Genomic DNA, 18,311 nt, shown 5'->3' with positions numbered 1-18,311 from the left:
TTATTTTTTAGAACAGCTTGAACATTCTTGTACCCAGTAACAGGTCGGTCTTCATTGTGAAAATAAAATTTTGCATCGATTACATCAACATGGCAGAATTTCAAGAGGAAATGTTTACCTTTTGTTTTTGAACTTCTGAATCTCTTTTAGAGATTTCAGGACCAAATGTCTGCTCTGTCTATTTCTCCTCTAAGCATTAGTCCTAATTTATTGGATTAATTAAATGTATAATTTGTGCCCTCTGCTGAACTAGGCACACAGGCCAATATACAGTAAAATCATTGGTTAAACCTTATAATAACAAGGAAGAGAGGAGTGTATGTGTATTATTTGTTATGCATAAGGACAGATGAATGTAGAAAGGCAACATATTAAGCTTGTACTTCCTGAAATAAAACACCATCCTTCTGATCTGAAGGCCTGCTTTCAGAGAAAACAGTCCTGTTTTATTTATGCTGAATTTGGTCCATTTACTATGGTCTTTAGTTCAGCCTACATCATTACACCAATACTTCAATAAGTGCATATGGGACTGCATTACATTTATTCTGAAGAAAGATGAATGGATATAATTGTACATATTCAATTATTGGGGCAGGGATTTAAAAGGGGAAAAAACCCTTCAAGATCTGAGAGGAGTAGGATCCCTGCTGAGATTAGCTCTAGCAGGACAAAGAACAAGAAGGAAATGAAACTGGATGAGATAACAGCGTGCCAACCAGCCAGGAGACTCCTTCAGCAAAGGGCTGACTTTCAGTTCTTTGATTGGAATCACTTGCAGTGAGGTTTGAACTGAAGCAAAATGCTTCCACAATTAAGTCCAGTCATGTTTTAAGCAGTGAAATATAACACTGAAAATCAGTCGCATCATCATGTTGATACTCCAGGGTGTGTTTTATGAAGTCATTAATACACTTCTTGGGTGGTGGAAATCAACCATGGTGTGAGTTAATGGTTCCATAAATATACTCTGTAAGTAATCTTTTTTGACTTACGTAATATACAATCAACAGCCTGCTGGGGAGTCAGCATCAAGTGCCTTAGGAGGAATTGCATTTAGAAGCTGCTGTGTTAAAAGCTACAGTAAAGTCTTGTTCAAGTCATCCTTAACTCCTGGTGACTTCATGGATATGTCCATGTAGCTTTTTTCCTTCCCTGCTTTCCTGGAGATCTCTTATCTGGCCCTCCTAACTTTTTGAGATCAGCCAACATCAGCTAAGTGGTGCCGTCTGCTGTCAGCTAATTCAAATTGCACTCAATTTAATTAAGTTGACCATGGGTAAGGGTATTATGTTGTAACAGATATGAAAGAGCAGTGATTGGATTCATCATCACAGAATCCACTAGCTGAACAATTTCAGATGTGTATGTTCTGTTTTCAAATATTTTAAGATAAGAACAATAAAAATGAACAAAAAGTAATATTAAAGATAAGAATGAAAAAGGAAAGAAGATTGAAAAAGAAAAGAAAGAGCAAAGCCAAAAGGGAGGGAGGGAGGGAGGGAGGGAAGAAAAAGAATGACTTCAACTTCCCTCACGATAGATACAACTAACAATTTACACTAGACTCTTACTATAAGTTTAAAACATAACTTTCATTTTTTTCTATTGTCTAGTATTATTTCTAATCATCAAATCCATACATCATAATTTCATTTTTTTTCTGTTTCACACAAAAATCCAACAAAGGCTTCCAATTAGCATTAAAATTACTCTGTGTCCTTTCTCTAAACAAAGCTGTCAGCTTTGCCATCCCAGCCAACTCCATCAATTTCACCATCCGTTCTTCCATTGTAGGTAATGTCAAGTCTTTCCAACTGTGTGCATATAAAAGCTTTGCTGCTGTTATCATATATAGAAACAAAGTTCCGTGAGTTTTTTCCAGCTGTTTGTCCATCAAACCCCCCCCCAAAAAAGTATCTGGTGTGAGATTTGCCCCGTTCGACAGAGAAACTCTCGTGACACGTGTGGTTCACAAAGAAGGTTTACTCATGCGTAACGTAGTAGTCACAAGCAAAGCCAGGACTGGCTTGGTACAATTGCATCACTTGTTATATTCCCCCCTTCCCGCACTTTTTTCCCGCCCCGCGATCACGTTGCTGCTGCGGATTATTGGCCCCCCCAATAATCTCCCTTGATTGTCCATGATGGCAGGTTCGGTCAGGGTCCATTGTCCTTGATGGGCAGTCCCCCCCGGCTTGGGTTGGTCCCTCCCCGTTACGTGCAAGCCCGCGGGTTCTGTGCTGCGCGCGATCTTGTTTCGCTGCCTGCGGCCCCGTTCATTGCTGGCTCGCGCCGTTATCAGTGTAGAGTTAAAGCTTCCGCTGCGGTTTTCCTGTTTGGCTGGGCGCAGGTGGCCCGTTAATTAGCGGCGCTTTCAGTTCCTCTTTTCCTCGCTAGCTACCGCCGGTGGAGTTCGCTGGCTACGAGCTTCCCCGAAGCCCCGTGCTGACCGAACCTGACATACCGCCCCCCTGAAGACAAGTCCCCCTCTTAATTGGGCTACTAGGGTGTTGCCCCCCCCCATCTGCCATAACGGTGTGCCTTTCCTTGGCTAAGTCACTTATGGGATGGGTCCCCGAAGGTTCTCCTTCCCCTCCTTCCCTTCCTTCGCCGCTGCGCACGTCGAGCAGCTGGCCACGTACTCCCTCGTATCCCTCCGGAGAGACGGCCACCAGAACTGTTCACGCAGGAGGTGGAAAGTCCTAACAAACCCACAGTGTCCCGTAGTGTCCTCGGCGTGCCCTCTCCGGAGCACATCCACCCGGCAAGCTTCTGGAACGTAGAGCCTCCCCTTGTGCTCCCAGCAGGTCCCTTGTTTCTTCAGGGAGTCCTTGCTGTTTACCAACCAGGGGTCTCCCTCGCTCGCCTCCGCACAGCGCCGCCTCAGCTCCGGCTCGGCTCCCTTCCCCTGCTTCTCCCTTGGGGGTTGGGCTGCGCCTTTCGCCTCCAGCTGGGTCGTCCTTGTTGGGTCCCTGGATTCGAGCGGCGGCTCCCTCAGTGTCCTACAACCTTCCAGGTTCCCCTGGCCGCGGCCAGGTCCCGGTCTATCGCCGGTTGCTTCACTCACGCTTGGCGCGGAACAGTCGGCTCCCGGCGCCGCTCCTGCCCCCGCTCTTGATGCCAGTGTGATCGCCGCCTGCTTTGCCACGGGGCCCTCGGGTCCCGCTGCCACCGTCTCTGCTGTAGCCGACCCCTGCGTTGCTGCGGGGCCCTTCGTCGTCGATGCCACCGCCACCTCGGCGGTCTCTGACCCCTCTCGTTTGTTGGTCGCCCTCGGCGCCGTCCTCGTATTCGCCTGACGGGCGGTTGGTCGCCCGGGCCCCGCTGCTGTCGCTGCTGCGGCTTGCCGGCCCTCGGCTCTCTGTCGCGCAGTCGCCACCTCGCCTAGCTCCGTGGGGTCCTCAGCTCCCGCGCCGCCTCCGCAGCTCAACCTGGCTTCCCCGGTGGTGCCGTCGAATCGCACCGTCTCTGCTGCCACGCTCTCTCGTGCGCTTGCCGCCTCGGCTCCTCTGCCGGTCTCCCTCGGCGCCGCCCTCGCCGCGTGTGCAGTTGGTTTCCCGGGCTCTATTGCCGCCGCTGCCGCAGCTCGCTGGCCCTCGGCTCGCCGTCGCCCAGCCGCCACCTCGCCGGGTTCTGTGGGGCCCCCTGTTCTCGTGCCACCTCCGCAGCTCGACCCCGTCTGCTCGGTGGTGCCGCCGAACCGCACCGTCTTGGCCACCCAATCGATGTGCGGGTTCTGGCGCGTAAGCCATGCCAGCCCCAGCACTAGTGCATGGCCGGCCCCGGGGCAACTACTAAGCCTAGCTCCTCCCGGCTTGTCCCCACTGTCAAACCGACCGGCTCAGTGCGATACTGCGCCGGTTCCCCCCCTGCCGTCGATCCATCCAACTGGCTGAGTGCGAGGGGCTTCCTGAGTCTCCTCACGCTGAGCCCCAGCGCGGATGCCAGTACCGGGTGGATCAGGCAGTGGGTGCATCCCGAATCCAGCAAGGCATCGACTTTCGCCTCTGCTTCTGATCTCACCCCCTTGAGGTGGACCCTGATCCTCATGGGCGAGTAGCTTCTTCTGTCCCGCCCTTCCTCATGCTGCCACTCCGTTGGCTGCTCTGGGGTGCGCCTCAGCGTCGCCGGCCATTGCCTCCCGCTGGCTCGCTCTCCCCTCCTCGCAGAGCCGGGCTTCCTCGTGAGCCAGCCGGCTCCGCTGCACACCGCTCCACTAGCTGCTGTCTCCTCCCAGGATCGGTCGGGGTCCCTTATAGCCGGGAATCGCCGGCCCCCGTCCTTTGTGCAGCTCGCCAAGACCCCCTGCCTTGAGGGGCACTGCACCATCCGATGCCCCTTGCCTCCACACCGGTAGCAGGTCCCTGCAGTCTGCCGGGCGTTTCCAACCTCGATCCTCTGCCGTCGGCTCCTGCGTCTCGCCTCCGGTGCCGCCTCACTTTGGTCCGCTGTGGCTGGTATCGGGGCTCGCGCCTCTCGCTTCCCCGGGTCTCCGGCATCCCCCGCCGTCTCCACCAGCCAGCTCCACTTCACTAGAGCCTCCAGGTCGTCCCTACTGGGTGCTCCCCCCTGGATCTCTGAGTGGAGCCTGTCCTGCACAGGGAGATAGGTTAGTGGCTTGGGGCGCCCCAAGAGCTCGCTCCTTGAGCTCCTGAATCGGGGCGCTTCTGCTGGCCGCCGACCTCCCTTCGCGCTCCCCGTCAGGCTGACCACTTCTGCTAGCCTGGTCTCCACGCCGCCCTCTGCGGCTGCCCCAGCCGGGGCCCTGGGTCCGCCACTCCATGCCTCCCGCATGCCCGGTACAGCTGTCGTCTGCTGCTGGAGGTCGCCCTCCAGCCCGTCCAGCCTCTCCTCCGGCTCCTGGCTCCTGGACCCTGCGCCGCTGCTCCCGGGAACTGCACGTCCCGTCAAGCCTTCTGGCTCCGTCCCGCTGCTGAGCGCCCGCTTGGCGCCCCGCGAACTGGCCGTGGTTGTGGGTCCCCTCTTCCTCACGCTAGGGACTGGAGTCATCTGCGCAACCTCTGGTCTAGGCTCCGTGTCACAAGCAAAGCCAGGACTGGCTTGGTACAATTGCATCACTTGTTATATTCCCCCCTTCCCGCACTTTTTTCCCGCCCCGCGATCACGTTGCTGCTGCGGATTATTGGCCCCCCCAATAATCCCCCTTGATTGTCCATGATGGCAGGTTCGGTCAGGGTCCATTGTCCTTGATGGGCAGTCCCCCCCGGCTTGGGTTGGTCCCTCCCCGTTACGTGCAAGCCCGCGGGTTCTGTGCTGCGCACGATCTTGTTTCGCTGCCTGCGGCCCCGTTCATTGTTGGCTCGCGCCGTTATCAGTGTAGAGTTAAAGCTTCCGCTGCGGTTTTCCTGTTTGGCTGGGCGCAGGTGGCCCGTTAATTAGCGGCGCTTTCAGTTCCTCTTTTCCTCGCTAGCTACCGCCGGTGGAGTTCGCTGGCTACGAGCTTCCCCGAAGCCCCGTGCTGACCGAACCTGACATCTGGTTTCAATTGTATATTAATAAGATGTGTATGTTCTGAACATGGTACCATGTGGGCCATTTGCAAATGAACACCTGAGCCATGAAATACTCAGCCAAGCTGCCCAGTTCTCACTTCACGTTGCCTTTTAGTATTGGAGCCTGCCCTTACTTGTTACCTGCTAGAGTGTATTTGACAGTGTGTTTGGCAGTTTGTTACCTGCAAGAGTGTGTTTGACCTGTACTAGTCTAGACTTCTGAATTAAGACTAGCAACTAAAATGCGAGCCCTATCAAATAGTGCAACAAAGAATTACATTTAAAAGGGCTTAGCAGACAGAGGATAATATGTTCAGTCTTATTCATGCATCTTGATATTTGCTAATTCAATTGTATAAACTTTGGTTCTAGAATTACATTCCCTTTTTTCTGTACCAGCAAAGTCAATGTTTTTGTGCAACAAGATTTTTTTAATGGATTTCAAAGCAAGGATTGCCTACAACAAGAGCTTGGTAGTAGAATTCCCAAATGATCAAGAAGGCACTGCAGTGGCTTTAAATAACAGCAAATATTGTTAGAAATGTATTTGGGCCACTAAAAGCATTTTTCATAGGCTAGGTTCATGCATTGCACTAAGACATAGTTTATTTAAGTATGCTTTGTTGAGCAGGCCATAGTTTTGATGTTGTAATGGTATGTGGAAATTACCTTGGGAGACAGGAGGAAGAGCCACAGCCTAGACAATGTTCTGATAAAAATTGAGTCCAACGGAGGAGGGATGGCAAAAAAGTCTCAGAAGGGAGCCTTCCTAGTTTTTCGGAGAGTAAAAGTGAGGGACGGGAGGAGTACTTTCAGACTTGCAAGATTCAATTAATGTAACCTTATAATAAAGATAGATTTGGTACTCTTGGTTGTACTTCTGGTCTGAACTACCTCGCAAGGCTAACAGATGTATCCCCATGTCAGACTAAAGCATACATTACAGGTTACAAATAAGCCTAAATTTGCCCAATCACTAAACTTAAGCCAAACAAATTACATTACACTTAGCAAGATGTGTGAGTCCAGCCAATGAGTCAGCAGGTGAGCATCAAAACTGAAGAGCAATCAAAATTTATTACCCAGTCAGAAAATAAGTCAAAAGTCAATATCAGAAAGCAAAACCAAAGATAACAGAGAGGCTAAAGATCAAAGCCAACATGTGGCCTCTTACCATGTGGTACAAGCCTGGCTATTGTAGTTTCCAGCATGTGTTGTGAAACCCATGCAACAGTAGTTGAGCAAACCATATCTTAGTGATTTGTGTGAACATAGCTTTATGTTTCTTCCTGATTAGAGGTAGCCTAAGCAATCTAGGAGGTTTCTTATTTTACAGAAAAATCGCTGCTGATTATTCTTCACAACCCCCTTCATGGATCACTGCCTTGTCGTGGCGAAGGGGCTTGCATAACTCAGTGAAGCCATGAGCTATACCGTGCAGGGCCACCCAAGACGGACAGGTCATGACAGAGAGTTCTGACAAAATGTGGCCCACTGGAGAAGGAAATGGCAACCGACTCCAGTATCCTTGCCAAGAAAACCCCATGGACAATGTTAAAAGGCTAAAAGATATGACGCCGGAAGATGAGCCCCTCAGGTCGGAAGGTGTCCAATATGCTACTGGGGAAGAGCGGAGGGCAATTCCAAGTAGCTCCAGAAAGAGTGAAGCGGCTGGGCCAAAGCCGAAAGGACGTTCAGCTGTGGATGTATCTGGAAGCAAAAAGAAGGTCCGATGCTGTAAAGAACAATATTGTATAGGTACCTGGAATGTAAGATCTATGAACCAAGGCAAGCTGGATGTGGTCAAATATGAGATGACAAGATTGAACGTCAACATCTTGGGAATCAGCGAATTGAAATGGACGGGAATGGGTGAATTTAATTCAGGTGACCATTATATCTACTACTGTGGCCAAGAAACCCTTAGAAGAAATGGAGTTGCACTCATAGTCAATAAGAGAGTGGGAAAGGCAGTAATGGGTACAACCTCAAAAACGACAGAATGATCTCAGTGCGTATCCAAGGCAAACCATTCAACATCACAGTAATCCAAGTCTATGCCCCAACCACTGATGCCGAAGAAGCTGAAGTTGACCAGTTCTATGAAGACCTACAACACCTTCTAGAACTAGTACCAAAAAAAGATGTCCTTTTCATCATAGGGGATTGGAATGCTAAAGTAGGAAGTCAAGGAGTAATCGGAATAACAGGCAAGTTTGGCCTTGGAGTACACAATGAAGCAGGGCAAAGGCTAATAGAGTTCTGTCAAGAGAACAAGCTAGTCATAACAAACACTCTTTTCCAACAACACAAGAGACGACTCTACACATGGACATCACCAGATGGTCAATGCTGAAACCAGATTGATTACATACTTTGCAGCCAAAGATGGAGAAGCTCTATACACTTAGTAAAAACAAGACCAGGAGCTGACTGTGGCTCAGATCATGAGCTTCTTACTGCAAAATTTAGGCTTAAATTGAAGAATGTAGGGAAAACCACTAGACCACTCAGGTATGACTTAGATCATATTCCTTGTGAGTACACAGTGAAGGTGATGAATAGATTTAGAGGATTAGATTTGGTAGACAGAGTGCCTGAAGAACTATGGACGGAGGTCTGTAACATTGTACAGGAGGCAGCAACTAAAACCAGCCCAAGGAAAAAGAAATGCAAGAAAGCAAAATGGCTGTCTGATGAGGCTTTACAAATAGCTGTGGAAAGAAGGAATGCGAAAAGCAAGGGTGAAAGGGAAAGATATAAGCAACTGAATGCAGATTTCCAGAGAACAGCAAGGAGAGATAAGAAGTCCTTCTTAAATGAACAATGCAAAGAAATCGAGGAAAACAATAGAATGGGGAAGACTAGAGATCTCTTCAAGAAAATTGGAGATATGAAAGGAACGTTTAGTGCAAAGATGGGCATGATAAAGGACAAAAAAGGCAGGGACATAACAGAAGCAGAAGAGATTAAGAAGAGGTGGCAAGAATACACAGAAGAACTATACAAGAAAGATCTTAATGTCCCTGATGTCCATGCTGGTGTGGTCACTGACCTTGAGCCAGACATCCTAGAGAGTGAAGTCAAGTAGGCCTTAGGAAGCATTGCTAACAACAAAGCTAGTGGAGATGACAGTATTCCAGCTGAGTTATTTAAAATACTAAAAGATGATGCTGTTAAAGTGCTGCACTCAATATGCCAGCAAGTTTGGAAAATGCAACAGTGGCCACGGGATTGGAAAAGGTCAGTTTACGTTCCAATTCCAAAGAAGGGCAATGCCAAAGAATGCTCAAACTATTGCACAATTGCACTCATTTCACATGCTAGCAAGGTTATGCTCAAAGTCCTACAAGCTAGGCTTCAGCAGTACGTGAACCAAGAACTACCGGATGTACAAGCTGGGTTTCGAAGAGGCAGAGGAACTAGAGATCAAATTGCCAACATTCGCTGGATCATGGAGAAAGCACGAGAGTTCCAGAAAAACATCTACTTCTCCTTCATTGACTGTGCAAAAGCCTTTGATTGTGTGGATCACAACAAACTGTGGCAAATTCTTAAAGAGATGGGGGTACCAGACCATCTTACCTGTCTCCTGAGAAATCTGTATGCGGGCCAAGAAGCAACAGTTAGAACCGGTCACGGAACAACCGATTGGTTCAAAATAGGGAAAGGAATACGACAAGGCTGTATACTGTCTCCCTGCTTATTTAACCTATATGCAGAGTACATCATGAGAAATGCCAGGCTGGAAGAATCACAAGCCGGAATTAAGGTTGCAGGGAGAAACATCAATAACCTCAGATATGCAGATGATACCACCCTAATGGCAGAAAGTGAAGAAGAACTAAAGAGCCTCTTGATGAGGGTGAAAGAGGAGAGTGCGAAAGCTGGCTTTAAACTCAACATTAAAAAAACTAAGATCATGGCATCTGGCCCCATCAATTCCTGGCAAATAGAAGGGGTAGAAATGGAAGCAGTAACAGACTTCATTTATTTGGGCTCCAAGATCACCGCAGACAGAGACTGCAGCCATACAATTAAAAGACGCTTGCTCCTTGGGAGGAAAGCTATGGCAAACCTAGATAGCATATTAAAAAGCAGAGACGTAACCTTCCCGACAAAGATCCGCATAGTCAAAGCTATGGTTTTTCCAGTAGTAATGTATGGCTGTGAGAGCTGGACCATAAAGAAGGCTGAGCGCCAAAGAATTGATGCCTTTGAACTGTGGTGCTGGAGAAGACTCTTGAGAGTCCCCTGGACTGCTAGGAGGTCAAACCAGTCAATCTTAAAGGAAATCAACCCTGATTGCTCATTGGGAGGATTGATAATGAAGCTCAAGCTCAGATACTTTGGTCACCTAATGCGAAGAGAGGACTCTTTGGAAAAGACCTTGATGCTGGGAAAGATTGAAGGCAAAAGGAGAAGAGGACGACAGAGGATGAGATGGTTAGATAGCATCACTGAAGCAATGAGCATGAAACTGAGCAAACTGAGGGAGGCAGTGAGGGACAGGAAGGCCTGGCGCAATATGGTTCATGGGGTCACGAAGAGTCGGACACGACTTAACGACTGAACAACAACAACAACAATTCTTCACAAGAGCAGCAGCAACATATCTTCCCCATTTAGAAAAAAGGGTAATGTCTAGGAGAAGATTATGCTAAGCTGCTAACTATCCATTAGAGGCAAAATCAGCCATGTGGACCAGGAGAAAATAATCCATCAGTAATGTTAGGTCAACATGGAGTCTTGACATAAGAATCATGCAAATGCTTGCCTGCATTTTAAAGTGGGAAAGTCCCAGATAGATCACACATTTGCTGCTGCTGCTTTGTCAGTTTAGAAAGCTCTAGGTAAAGGATGAAATTTATTCTGCTATTATAAGCATCATTATGTCCATCGACAGCTAAAGATTGTTTCCAAAGTTACATAGAGTTGTCTTGTATTGCTAAAGGAAGCAGCTAAGGAAAATTAAGTATTACTTATTTCTTACATTTCTATCTAATATTCCTCCAAAGGGACCTAAGACAGCATATAGTTCTTCTGCACTGATCTACTGCATCTTCACAGTGATCTTGTGAGGAAAATTAGGCTGAGATGTTTGGACAATATACTTAGCCTTGGTCAACAGAATTATTTTTCTGTGTTAAGTTGCATGAGATACTAAACTAAAATGTGGTTGACTAATTCAGACTTCAGTGTGTCATGTAATTACAGATATTGCAACTTATCTGGGTCCTTCAGAGTCCATTGGGGAATTTGATCTAGAGTCCATTGGGGAATTGGATCTAGGTCTTCCTACTTTATTTCTGATACTTGAACCAACACACCATATGATGAAGGCCTCTGCTGGGTTGCATCAGAGACCATCTAGTCCAACAGCCAGAGGCATCTGAGAAAATTACAGTCAGACATCTTGATAGCAGTCCTATTTTACTTTTTGTTATGATACTCGATTTGCTGCTTCTGAAGGTGTAGATTTCTTTTACCAATCAAATCTTATCACCATCACTAGACCTGTCCTTTCTGAATGCCCAACGCTGTTAGTTTCAGCAGCAGCACTGGCAGTGAGAGCACCGGTAACAGTGGCAGGACGGCAGCAGTAAGCACCCCAGGGGCAAGGCTGAGGCTGAGGTGGACTCGACTGCAATGGGGGAACGGAGGCCAGAGCCCAAGGGGCCACAGTACCCCAAACCCATAGAGACATTAGGACCTCAGGGGTTCTGGGCTCTAGCCCCTAACATGGCAAGGGGTCTTCCCTTACCCCCAGAGAAGAGGCCAGGGGGACTGGAGTGGCTGGCTGTGGAGTGCATTGGTGAGGGGTTTGTGGATGTTAGATGAATGTGCTACCCTCTGCCCAGAAATGAGGTGGGAAGAGGGTAGAAGCGTATGTGGCCATTTTCTCACCAGCTAGTGAGAGAGGCCGGTTGAGAGAGGGAGCATGTTAGGGAAGGGGGAGTTGGGGTGACTAAGCCCCTGTTGGAGCTGACAGCAGATAGCTGAAGTGCCACAGGGGCCCATCCCCCCCCCCCAATATTCCTCTCTTGCCCTGTATGGTTTGTGGTATGGCAAGCCCCTTAGGTCGGAGGCCGGGAGGGTGGGTAGGTGAAGGATCACCTTGGGCGATTTAGGGTGGGTATTCAGGTGGTGACGGGCATGGGATATTATGACGGGAGCCAGATGGCAGGACATTCCAGGGGAAGACACCCCCGATGTGTTATACTGGTGGCATGTTCCGACCCTCTGGGTTCAAACCCACACCCTGGTCAGCCGGCCTTCAGAGGCCCAGGCTTTCAGCTGCTGCTGATGAATGCCAGGTCGGTCAATAATAAGCCCCCCCCCCATTCATGACCTTATTTGGGAGGAGCAGGCTGACCTGGCATGCATTACTGAGACCTGGCTGACATCTGAAGGGGGTGCTGCCCTTTCGGAATTGTGTCCAGCCGGGTTTAGGGTTTGGCACCAGCCAAGACCCCAGGGCAGGGGAGCAGGTGTGGCAGTGGTCATCCAGGAATCTCTGCTGGCCTTCAGGGGCTCTGCTCCACAATTTGCTGGATGTGAGACCCCGTTCCTGAGGTTGGGCACACGGGATCAGTTGGGAGTGTTACTTCTGTACCAGCCTCCCTGCTGTGTAGCAACCTCCCTGCCTGAGCTGTTGGAGGCCATCTTGGGGTTGGCAGGCTTATGGTCTTGGGGGGACTTTAATCTGCCATTCCTATGGCTAGACTCGGAGGTGGCTTGGGAGTTTGTGGCTACCATGGCAGCCAAGGGCCTATCCCAGGTCGTCTATGGCCCGACTCGGGACAGTAGTCACACTCCAGACATGGTTTTCCTGTTGGAGCAGTGGCAGCGTGATCTGGTGGGGGATTTGATATTATGCTCTCTGACCTGGTCAGACCACTCCCTGGTGGCCTTGAGATTTTCCTATGCTGCCCCCCTCCACAGGAAGGTGGAACCTATTCAAACAGCCCGGCCCCGGCAAGTGATGGACCTGCAAGGGTTCCAAAGGGAGCTGGGAGTTGTTCCTGAGGCCTTGCTGCATGGCCTAGTGGAGGCCCTGGTCACAGCCTGGAATAAGGAGGTAGCTGGGGCCTTGGACAGGATCGCACCTGTGTGGCCTCTCTTGGCCCATCACCCCCGGCACTGCCCATGGTTTACGAGGGAGTTAAGGGAGCTAAAAAGGTCCAAGAGACGTCTTGAGTGCCACTGGTGGAAAACTAGAAACGAGTCGGACCGAACATGGGTCAGAGCCACTATTAAGGCCTACCTCGTGGCAGTAAGGGCAGTGAAACATTATTTCTCCACTCTTATTGCATCCTCAGAGTGTCTCCCGGCAGCCCTGTTCAGAGTCATTCAGTCCCTCCTGGGTAGGGAGGGCTCAGTGGACTGTCTACAGGGCCATGCAGAGGAATTTGCTGAACACCCGATGTATAAAGTCACTCAGATCCATTCTGAGTTGGAGGCCAAGTGTGAGGTGGATCCAGTGGAGATGCCCGGGGAGCAGTCTTACCCAGTTATCTGGGAATGGTTTGATCCTGTTGGCCCTGAGGAAGTGGACAGGGTCCTCGGGGCTGTTAGCATGGCTACCTGTATTTTAGATCCCTGTCCCTCCTGGTTGGTCAAAGCCACCAAGGAGGTGACTTTAGGGTGGGTATTGGTGGTGGTCAATTCATCCTTGCGGGTGGGGGTGTTCCCGAAGCCTTTTAAGGAGACTTTGGTCTGCCCTCTCCTCAAGAAACCATAGCTAGATCCCACCCTTCTGGACAATTTTCGTCCAATTTCCCACCTTCCCTTTTTAGGAAAGGTGGTAGAAAAGGTAGTCATGCAGCAGCTTCAGAGGATCCTGGAGGAAACGGATTATCTGGACCCCTATCAGTCAGGTTTCAGGCCCGGTTATGGGACAAAAACAGCATTGGTTGCACTTTTAAATCATCTCTGGCGAGAGCCGGATGGAGGTAGTGCATCCATCCTTGCTCTTTTTGACCTCTTGGCAGCTTTTGATGCCATTGACCATAGTATCCTTTTGGGTCGGCTGCAGGAGTTGGGGCTGGGTGGCACAGTTCTGTGCTGGTTCAGCTCCTTTCTCCAAGGAGAACCCAATCGGTGTTGATAGGGAACGAGAGGTCCAACCCACTTTGTGGGGTGCCTCAATGTTTGGTGTTCTCACCACTCCTATTTAATATCTACATGAAACTGTTGGGTGAGATCATCCGGCACCATGGGATGAGATATCATCAGTCTGCTGATGATACTCAATTATATATCTCCATCCCGGGTGACCTAAGTGATGCTGTGGCCACCCTTTCGGGGTGCCTAGAGTCTGTGGGGGTCTGGGTGGGGAACAGGCTTCAACTGAACCCTGGTAAGACGGAGTGGCTGTGGGTACAGGGAGCCTCAAGATCTGGAAGTTTATCATCTTTGGTTCTTGACGGGGTCACGCTACCCCAGACAGACCTGATGCATAATCTGGCGGTTCTCCTGGACTCATGACTCCTGTTCGAAGAGCAGGTGGCAGTTGTGGCTAGGAGGGCCTTTGCGCAACTTTGTGTTGCGTGTCAGTTACGCCCCTTCCTCAGTTGGAAGGCCCTCCACACAGTCACTCATGCCCTGGTCACCTCCCAGACCAGAATTACTGCAGTGCACTTTACATGGGGCTACCCTTGAAGAGTATCCGGAAGCTACAGCTGGCAGAGAATGCAGTGGCGCAGACAGTTCTGAATACCCCCAGGGGGCCCATATAACACCACCGTTACACGAGCTGCATTGGTTGCCGGTTTGCTTCTGGTCCAGTTCAAGGTGTTGGTAATCACCTTTAAAGCCCTTCATGGCTAAGGACCAGGTTATCTGAGGAGCCATCTTGCCCCTGTTATATCAGCTCGCCCCACTTGGTCTGGCAGAAGGGGCATGTTGCAGACTCCACCAGTCAAGGAATTTCGACTGGTGGGATCTAGGAAGAGGGCCTTTTCTGCTGTGGCTCCCACTCTGTGGAACAACCTACCACTGGAGATGCGGTGTGCCCCCACTCTGATGGCCTTCAGGGAGAGCGTGAAATCTTGGCTATGCCACATGGCCTGGGGGCTCACACCAGTGGAAGCAGCTTGTGGGGTAATTGATTTTACTCCCCTGTCATCTTGAATGTTTCTAGTTTTTTATGTATAGGGCTTGTTTTTGTAGTTTGACTTTTTAATTAATTCATTCATTTTAATAAATTAATGTGGGTATTTTTTTTAACTGTTTGTGGGTTTTACTTTCATTGTGAGCCACCCTGAGTCACCCGCTGGGGAGATGGGCGGCATACAAATTGGATGGATGGATGGATGGATGGATGGATGGATGGATGGATGGATGGATGGATGGATGTTTCTAACACCTTTTGGGTATCACCACATCCTGTGGCAAAGCCAGAGCATCCAGTCTGCTACATGAAACATTTTTTTCCACTGTGAGTCTTTTTTGATTACTAGAAAGATAAAGACTGTGTTGAGGTGAATGTTACCCTTCCTAGTAACTTCTTCTATACATCCATATAATTTATGTGGCAACAATAAGAAATTTGTTTGCCATTGCTTTCCAGATTTTTAAATTTTACTTCCTAGTCTAGCGCATAGCTGGTCCATTCAAGTACTAAAGACGTGTGGCCCTGTTTAGTTTTTTAGATTATCCAAGATCAGCTAAGTGTGGCCATTTAGTTGGACTCAGAATATTATGCAACAATCAGTGCCATAGAAGATTAGACAACGGAGAGCTAGAATACATCCACTGTATGAACACCAAGCATAATATTACTAACTTACATGAGTGGCCAACAATCCTAAATGCGGGCCAGTTCTACATTAGACAGAAATATGAGTATCATCTGATTTATTTATTTATTGGATTTCAAAAAGACTCTGCGTGGCCCACAATATTTAAAAGAACCCATAATTTAAAAAAAAACACAATTACCCGGACAAAACCACATAAATAACATCCAGGAAAAAATAATTGACAGGGGCTCCACAAACACCCTAACCCCAGGCCTGGGAACAAAGCCAGGTCTTAAGAGACTTCCAGAACATTTCAAGGGTGGGAGCCATACATATCTCTGAGGAGATCCTCTTCCCAGCAGTGGGGGCTGCAACCAAGAAGTCACACTTCCATAAGACCACAACATTGAACTAAGAGGACCTGGAGTGTACCCACACTGCCTGATTGTACTGAATGGGCAGAAACAATTGGATATAGTTGTTTTAAACCTCACTTTGATTTAAACTTCACATTGTGAATTACCCTATCATAGTGCAAATTTTATGTTTCCTCAGGCTATGTGCCACAGTTGCAACATTCAGCTGACTGCTTTCACGTATTACACTAAACCAGGCTGTGTTTAGTTTTTTGCTTTGTTTGTAATAATCCACAACTGGATTGCTAGCTTTTGGGTTGTAATCAAATAATGTTATGTTATCAAATCACTTGATTGCTTAATGCAATGTGGGTACCCTGTCAAAATGCCTTAGATAATCAATACCACCTCTACACATTTTCATGGCTGCTCTCACCCTCTGGTACCTTTCCAAAGCTTGCCACAAGCAAAGCAAAAATGCAGATAACATATCACAGATATGCAAACATGTAAGTTTATCTTCCTCTGTAAAATTCTTTCTTGTGATGTGATCTGAGAGTAAATAGAACACAAATCCGAGAAAAAATGTCTATGAATTTGTTTAAAAGGGGAAAAAAGCAACATTTTTCCCCAACCATTTCAAAAATACAGTTCACCTAACTTAGATCTTCTACTTAGAAAAGCCTAGCTCTTTTTAAACATTAATACTCAATGTCTTTCATGAGACAGAGTGTGAGTGTGTTTGCTCATTCACTACCTCCTGGATGTGATTTTAATACCTTTGTTGTCCGTCATTGTTTCTCTGTGTGTATTTCTTCCTAAGCAACAGCAGTTCTTTACTGTATCTTTAAATTCCAGCCTCTTGACAGAAACTGGATGTTCTAAAGTGGAATCAAGTGCTAAGAGTTCAGAAACCAAGCTGTAGAAAAAAAAAATGCTTTCCAAGCACTTATTATCTTTAACTTTTTGTTTATTTTCATAACCAAACATTAGCTCTATCATAAAGCATGCCAAGGAAGGGGGGAGCGGAGGAAGAATCATGAAGGCTTTATACTTACCTGGGAGTAAATATCCTCAAAATCAGTAGGACTTAATACTGAGTGTCTTAAATGCTTGTGCAAATAGATTAATAGGAGGGCATTTGTCTGTACAAGGAACCCATAGTGGTTATAGACAGTAACCTTAGGCAGGTAATATTCTTACATTTTGTAACTTCAAGTAGAAATCTAAGGACAGATCCGGCACTTAGTCTTCAGACGTTTGTAAGTTCAGCCCCAAACTTCTCTAGTTAAATAGGGGGAGGCAACTTTTCCTGCCAGGGGCTCATCCTTCCTTCCTTCCTTCTTCTGACAGTTGCAGGGGACATGGCAGAGACATTACCGGAGGGTTGAGGTTATAACAACGTAAGTTGGAATGTGCTGTAAAAGCAATTTTCTGTCTACTGTTCTGGCCCATGTTGAGAATCTGCTGCATGTCATAATTTATCAATGTCTGAGTTATGGCTAAATATACAAATATATCTCTTTGCACATCAATTCTTTGCTTACTTAGGTGGCTGAACTCATTCTGCGATAGGAGGTTCTCTTAGAGCAAGTTCAATCACTGATCCAAGTAGCTCAGTATTGCCTGTTTACCCATGTTGACTTGTGCTAAGCCATGATATGGTTTGTTGGGGGTTGCCATAAGGGGATATCTAATCCCAGCCTTTTGTAAACTCTATTTTTATGGTTAAGCATTATGCGTGAACCCAACCACAATGGTTTAGTAACTTGCAATGATTAATTAGGATTAATCGGGATTAATTAGAGTCAGAGTAATATAACATGTAAACCCAGCCTTTGATTGACAGTAATTTTGGGGGAGGTTAGGAAGAGCTGTTTCCCAGTTCTACTTGGCAATGCCAGGTGTTGAGTAACCTAAGTCTTCTTGCACACAAAACATGTGCCTAATCACTGAGCTATAACCTTACTCAAAGAGAAAGAAACAATACAATTTGCCCAGTGTTTAGAGCTTTGCAAATAATCAACAAACAAGATAAACATTCCCTGGAGAAATAAATCAAACATCAGTTTGTCCCTTGCTGAATCTAACAATGTAAGCCTGAAGAATGCTTGGAATGTTGCCTGCAAAGCGAGCAAAGGTTCCCAAGCATTTCATGAAGTTAGTTTTCAGATCTGCATTTCTGTATCTGCTCTGAATGCACAGAGCATATCCACAGGTCCTGCTTAGCCCATCACCACTGTGGGTCACACATCTCTTCCAGAGTGTAGGAGTGGACAATGCTGGGCAACTCCCACTCCTAGCTCATTGCAAAAACAGTTCTTGCCCATGTTTTCCAGCTCTGATTCACAAGTAGCATTTTCTGCCCAAGCCACCTTAAGCCCTTCAGAATAGATCATTTCAAGCACTCCCTTCCAATTTAGTTAACCACCATGGATTGGCTGTGATTGGCTACTTAGCTTGCCATACCCCCTCCCTTTGGCTGGCCACTGCTCTGTGCAGCCATTTCATTTGATCTTTATGATTCCCAGAAAATACTTTCACAGTTTCTCCCCAGATTACATGAGGCTTCCTCCCCTTCATCTCCTAACCCCCGCTTGCTGCATGCAATATTTCCCCTTGGTTCTATGGCTTACAGTGAAAAGGGAGTAGCGTATCAAGCTCCTAAAGGCACTGCAGCTTGTTGCAAGGGG

General features: G+C 47.8%; 1 protein-coding gene across 1 annotated transcript; it reads right to left on the bottom strand.

Annotated features, from left to right (window-relative positions):
• Nucleotides 1–3,433: 3,433 nt before the first annotated feature.
• Nucleotides 3,434–4,893, bottom strand: LOC148216745 (uncharacterized). Its single transcript, XM_088134370.1, has 2 exons — nucleotides 4,714–4,893; nucleotides 3,434–4,596 (listed from the first exon to the last, which is right to left on the bottom strand). The coding sequence occupies exons 1-2, from the start codon at nucleotides 4,795–4,797 to the stop codon at nucleotides 3,769–3,771; spliced, it is 912 nt and encodes a 303-aa protein (XP_087990496.1). The 5' UTR covers nucleotides 4,798–4,893; the 3' UTR covers nucleotides 3,434–3,768.
• Between the last annotated feature and the right edge of the window lie 13,418 nt (nucleotides 4,894–18,311).

Source organism: Python bivittatus, unplaced genomic scaffold, assembly GCF_059951505.1.
Source record: "Python bivittatus isolate LINGU-HERP-01145 unplaced genomic scaffold, Pbiv_v1 ctg000080_np1212, whole genome shotgun sequence".
NCBI classification, from domain to species: domain Eukaryota; kingdom Metazoa; phylum Chordata; class Lepidosauria; order Squamata; family Pythonidae; genus Python; species Python bivittatus.
This window is presented reverse-complemented; position numbering and strand designations above follow the sequence as displayed.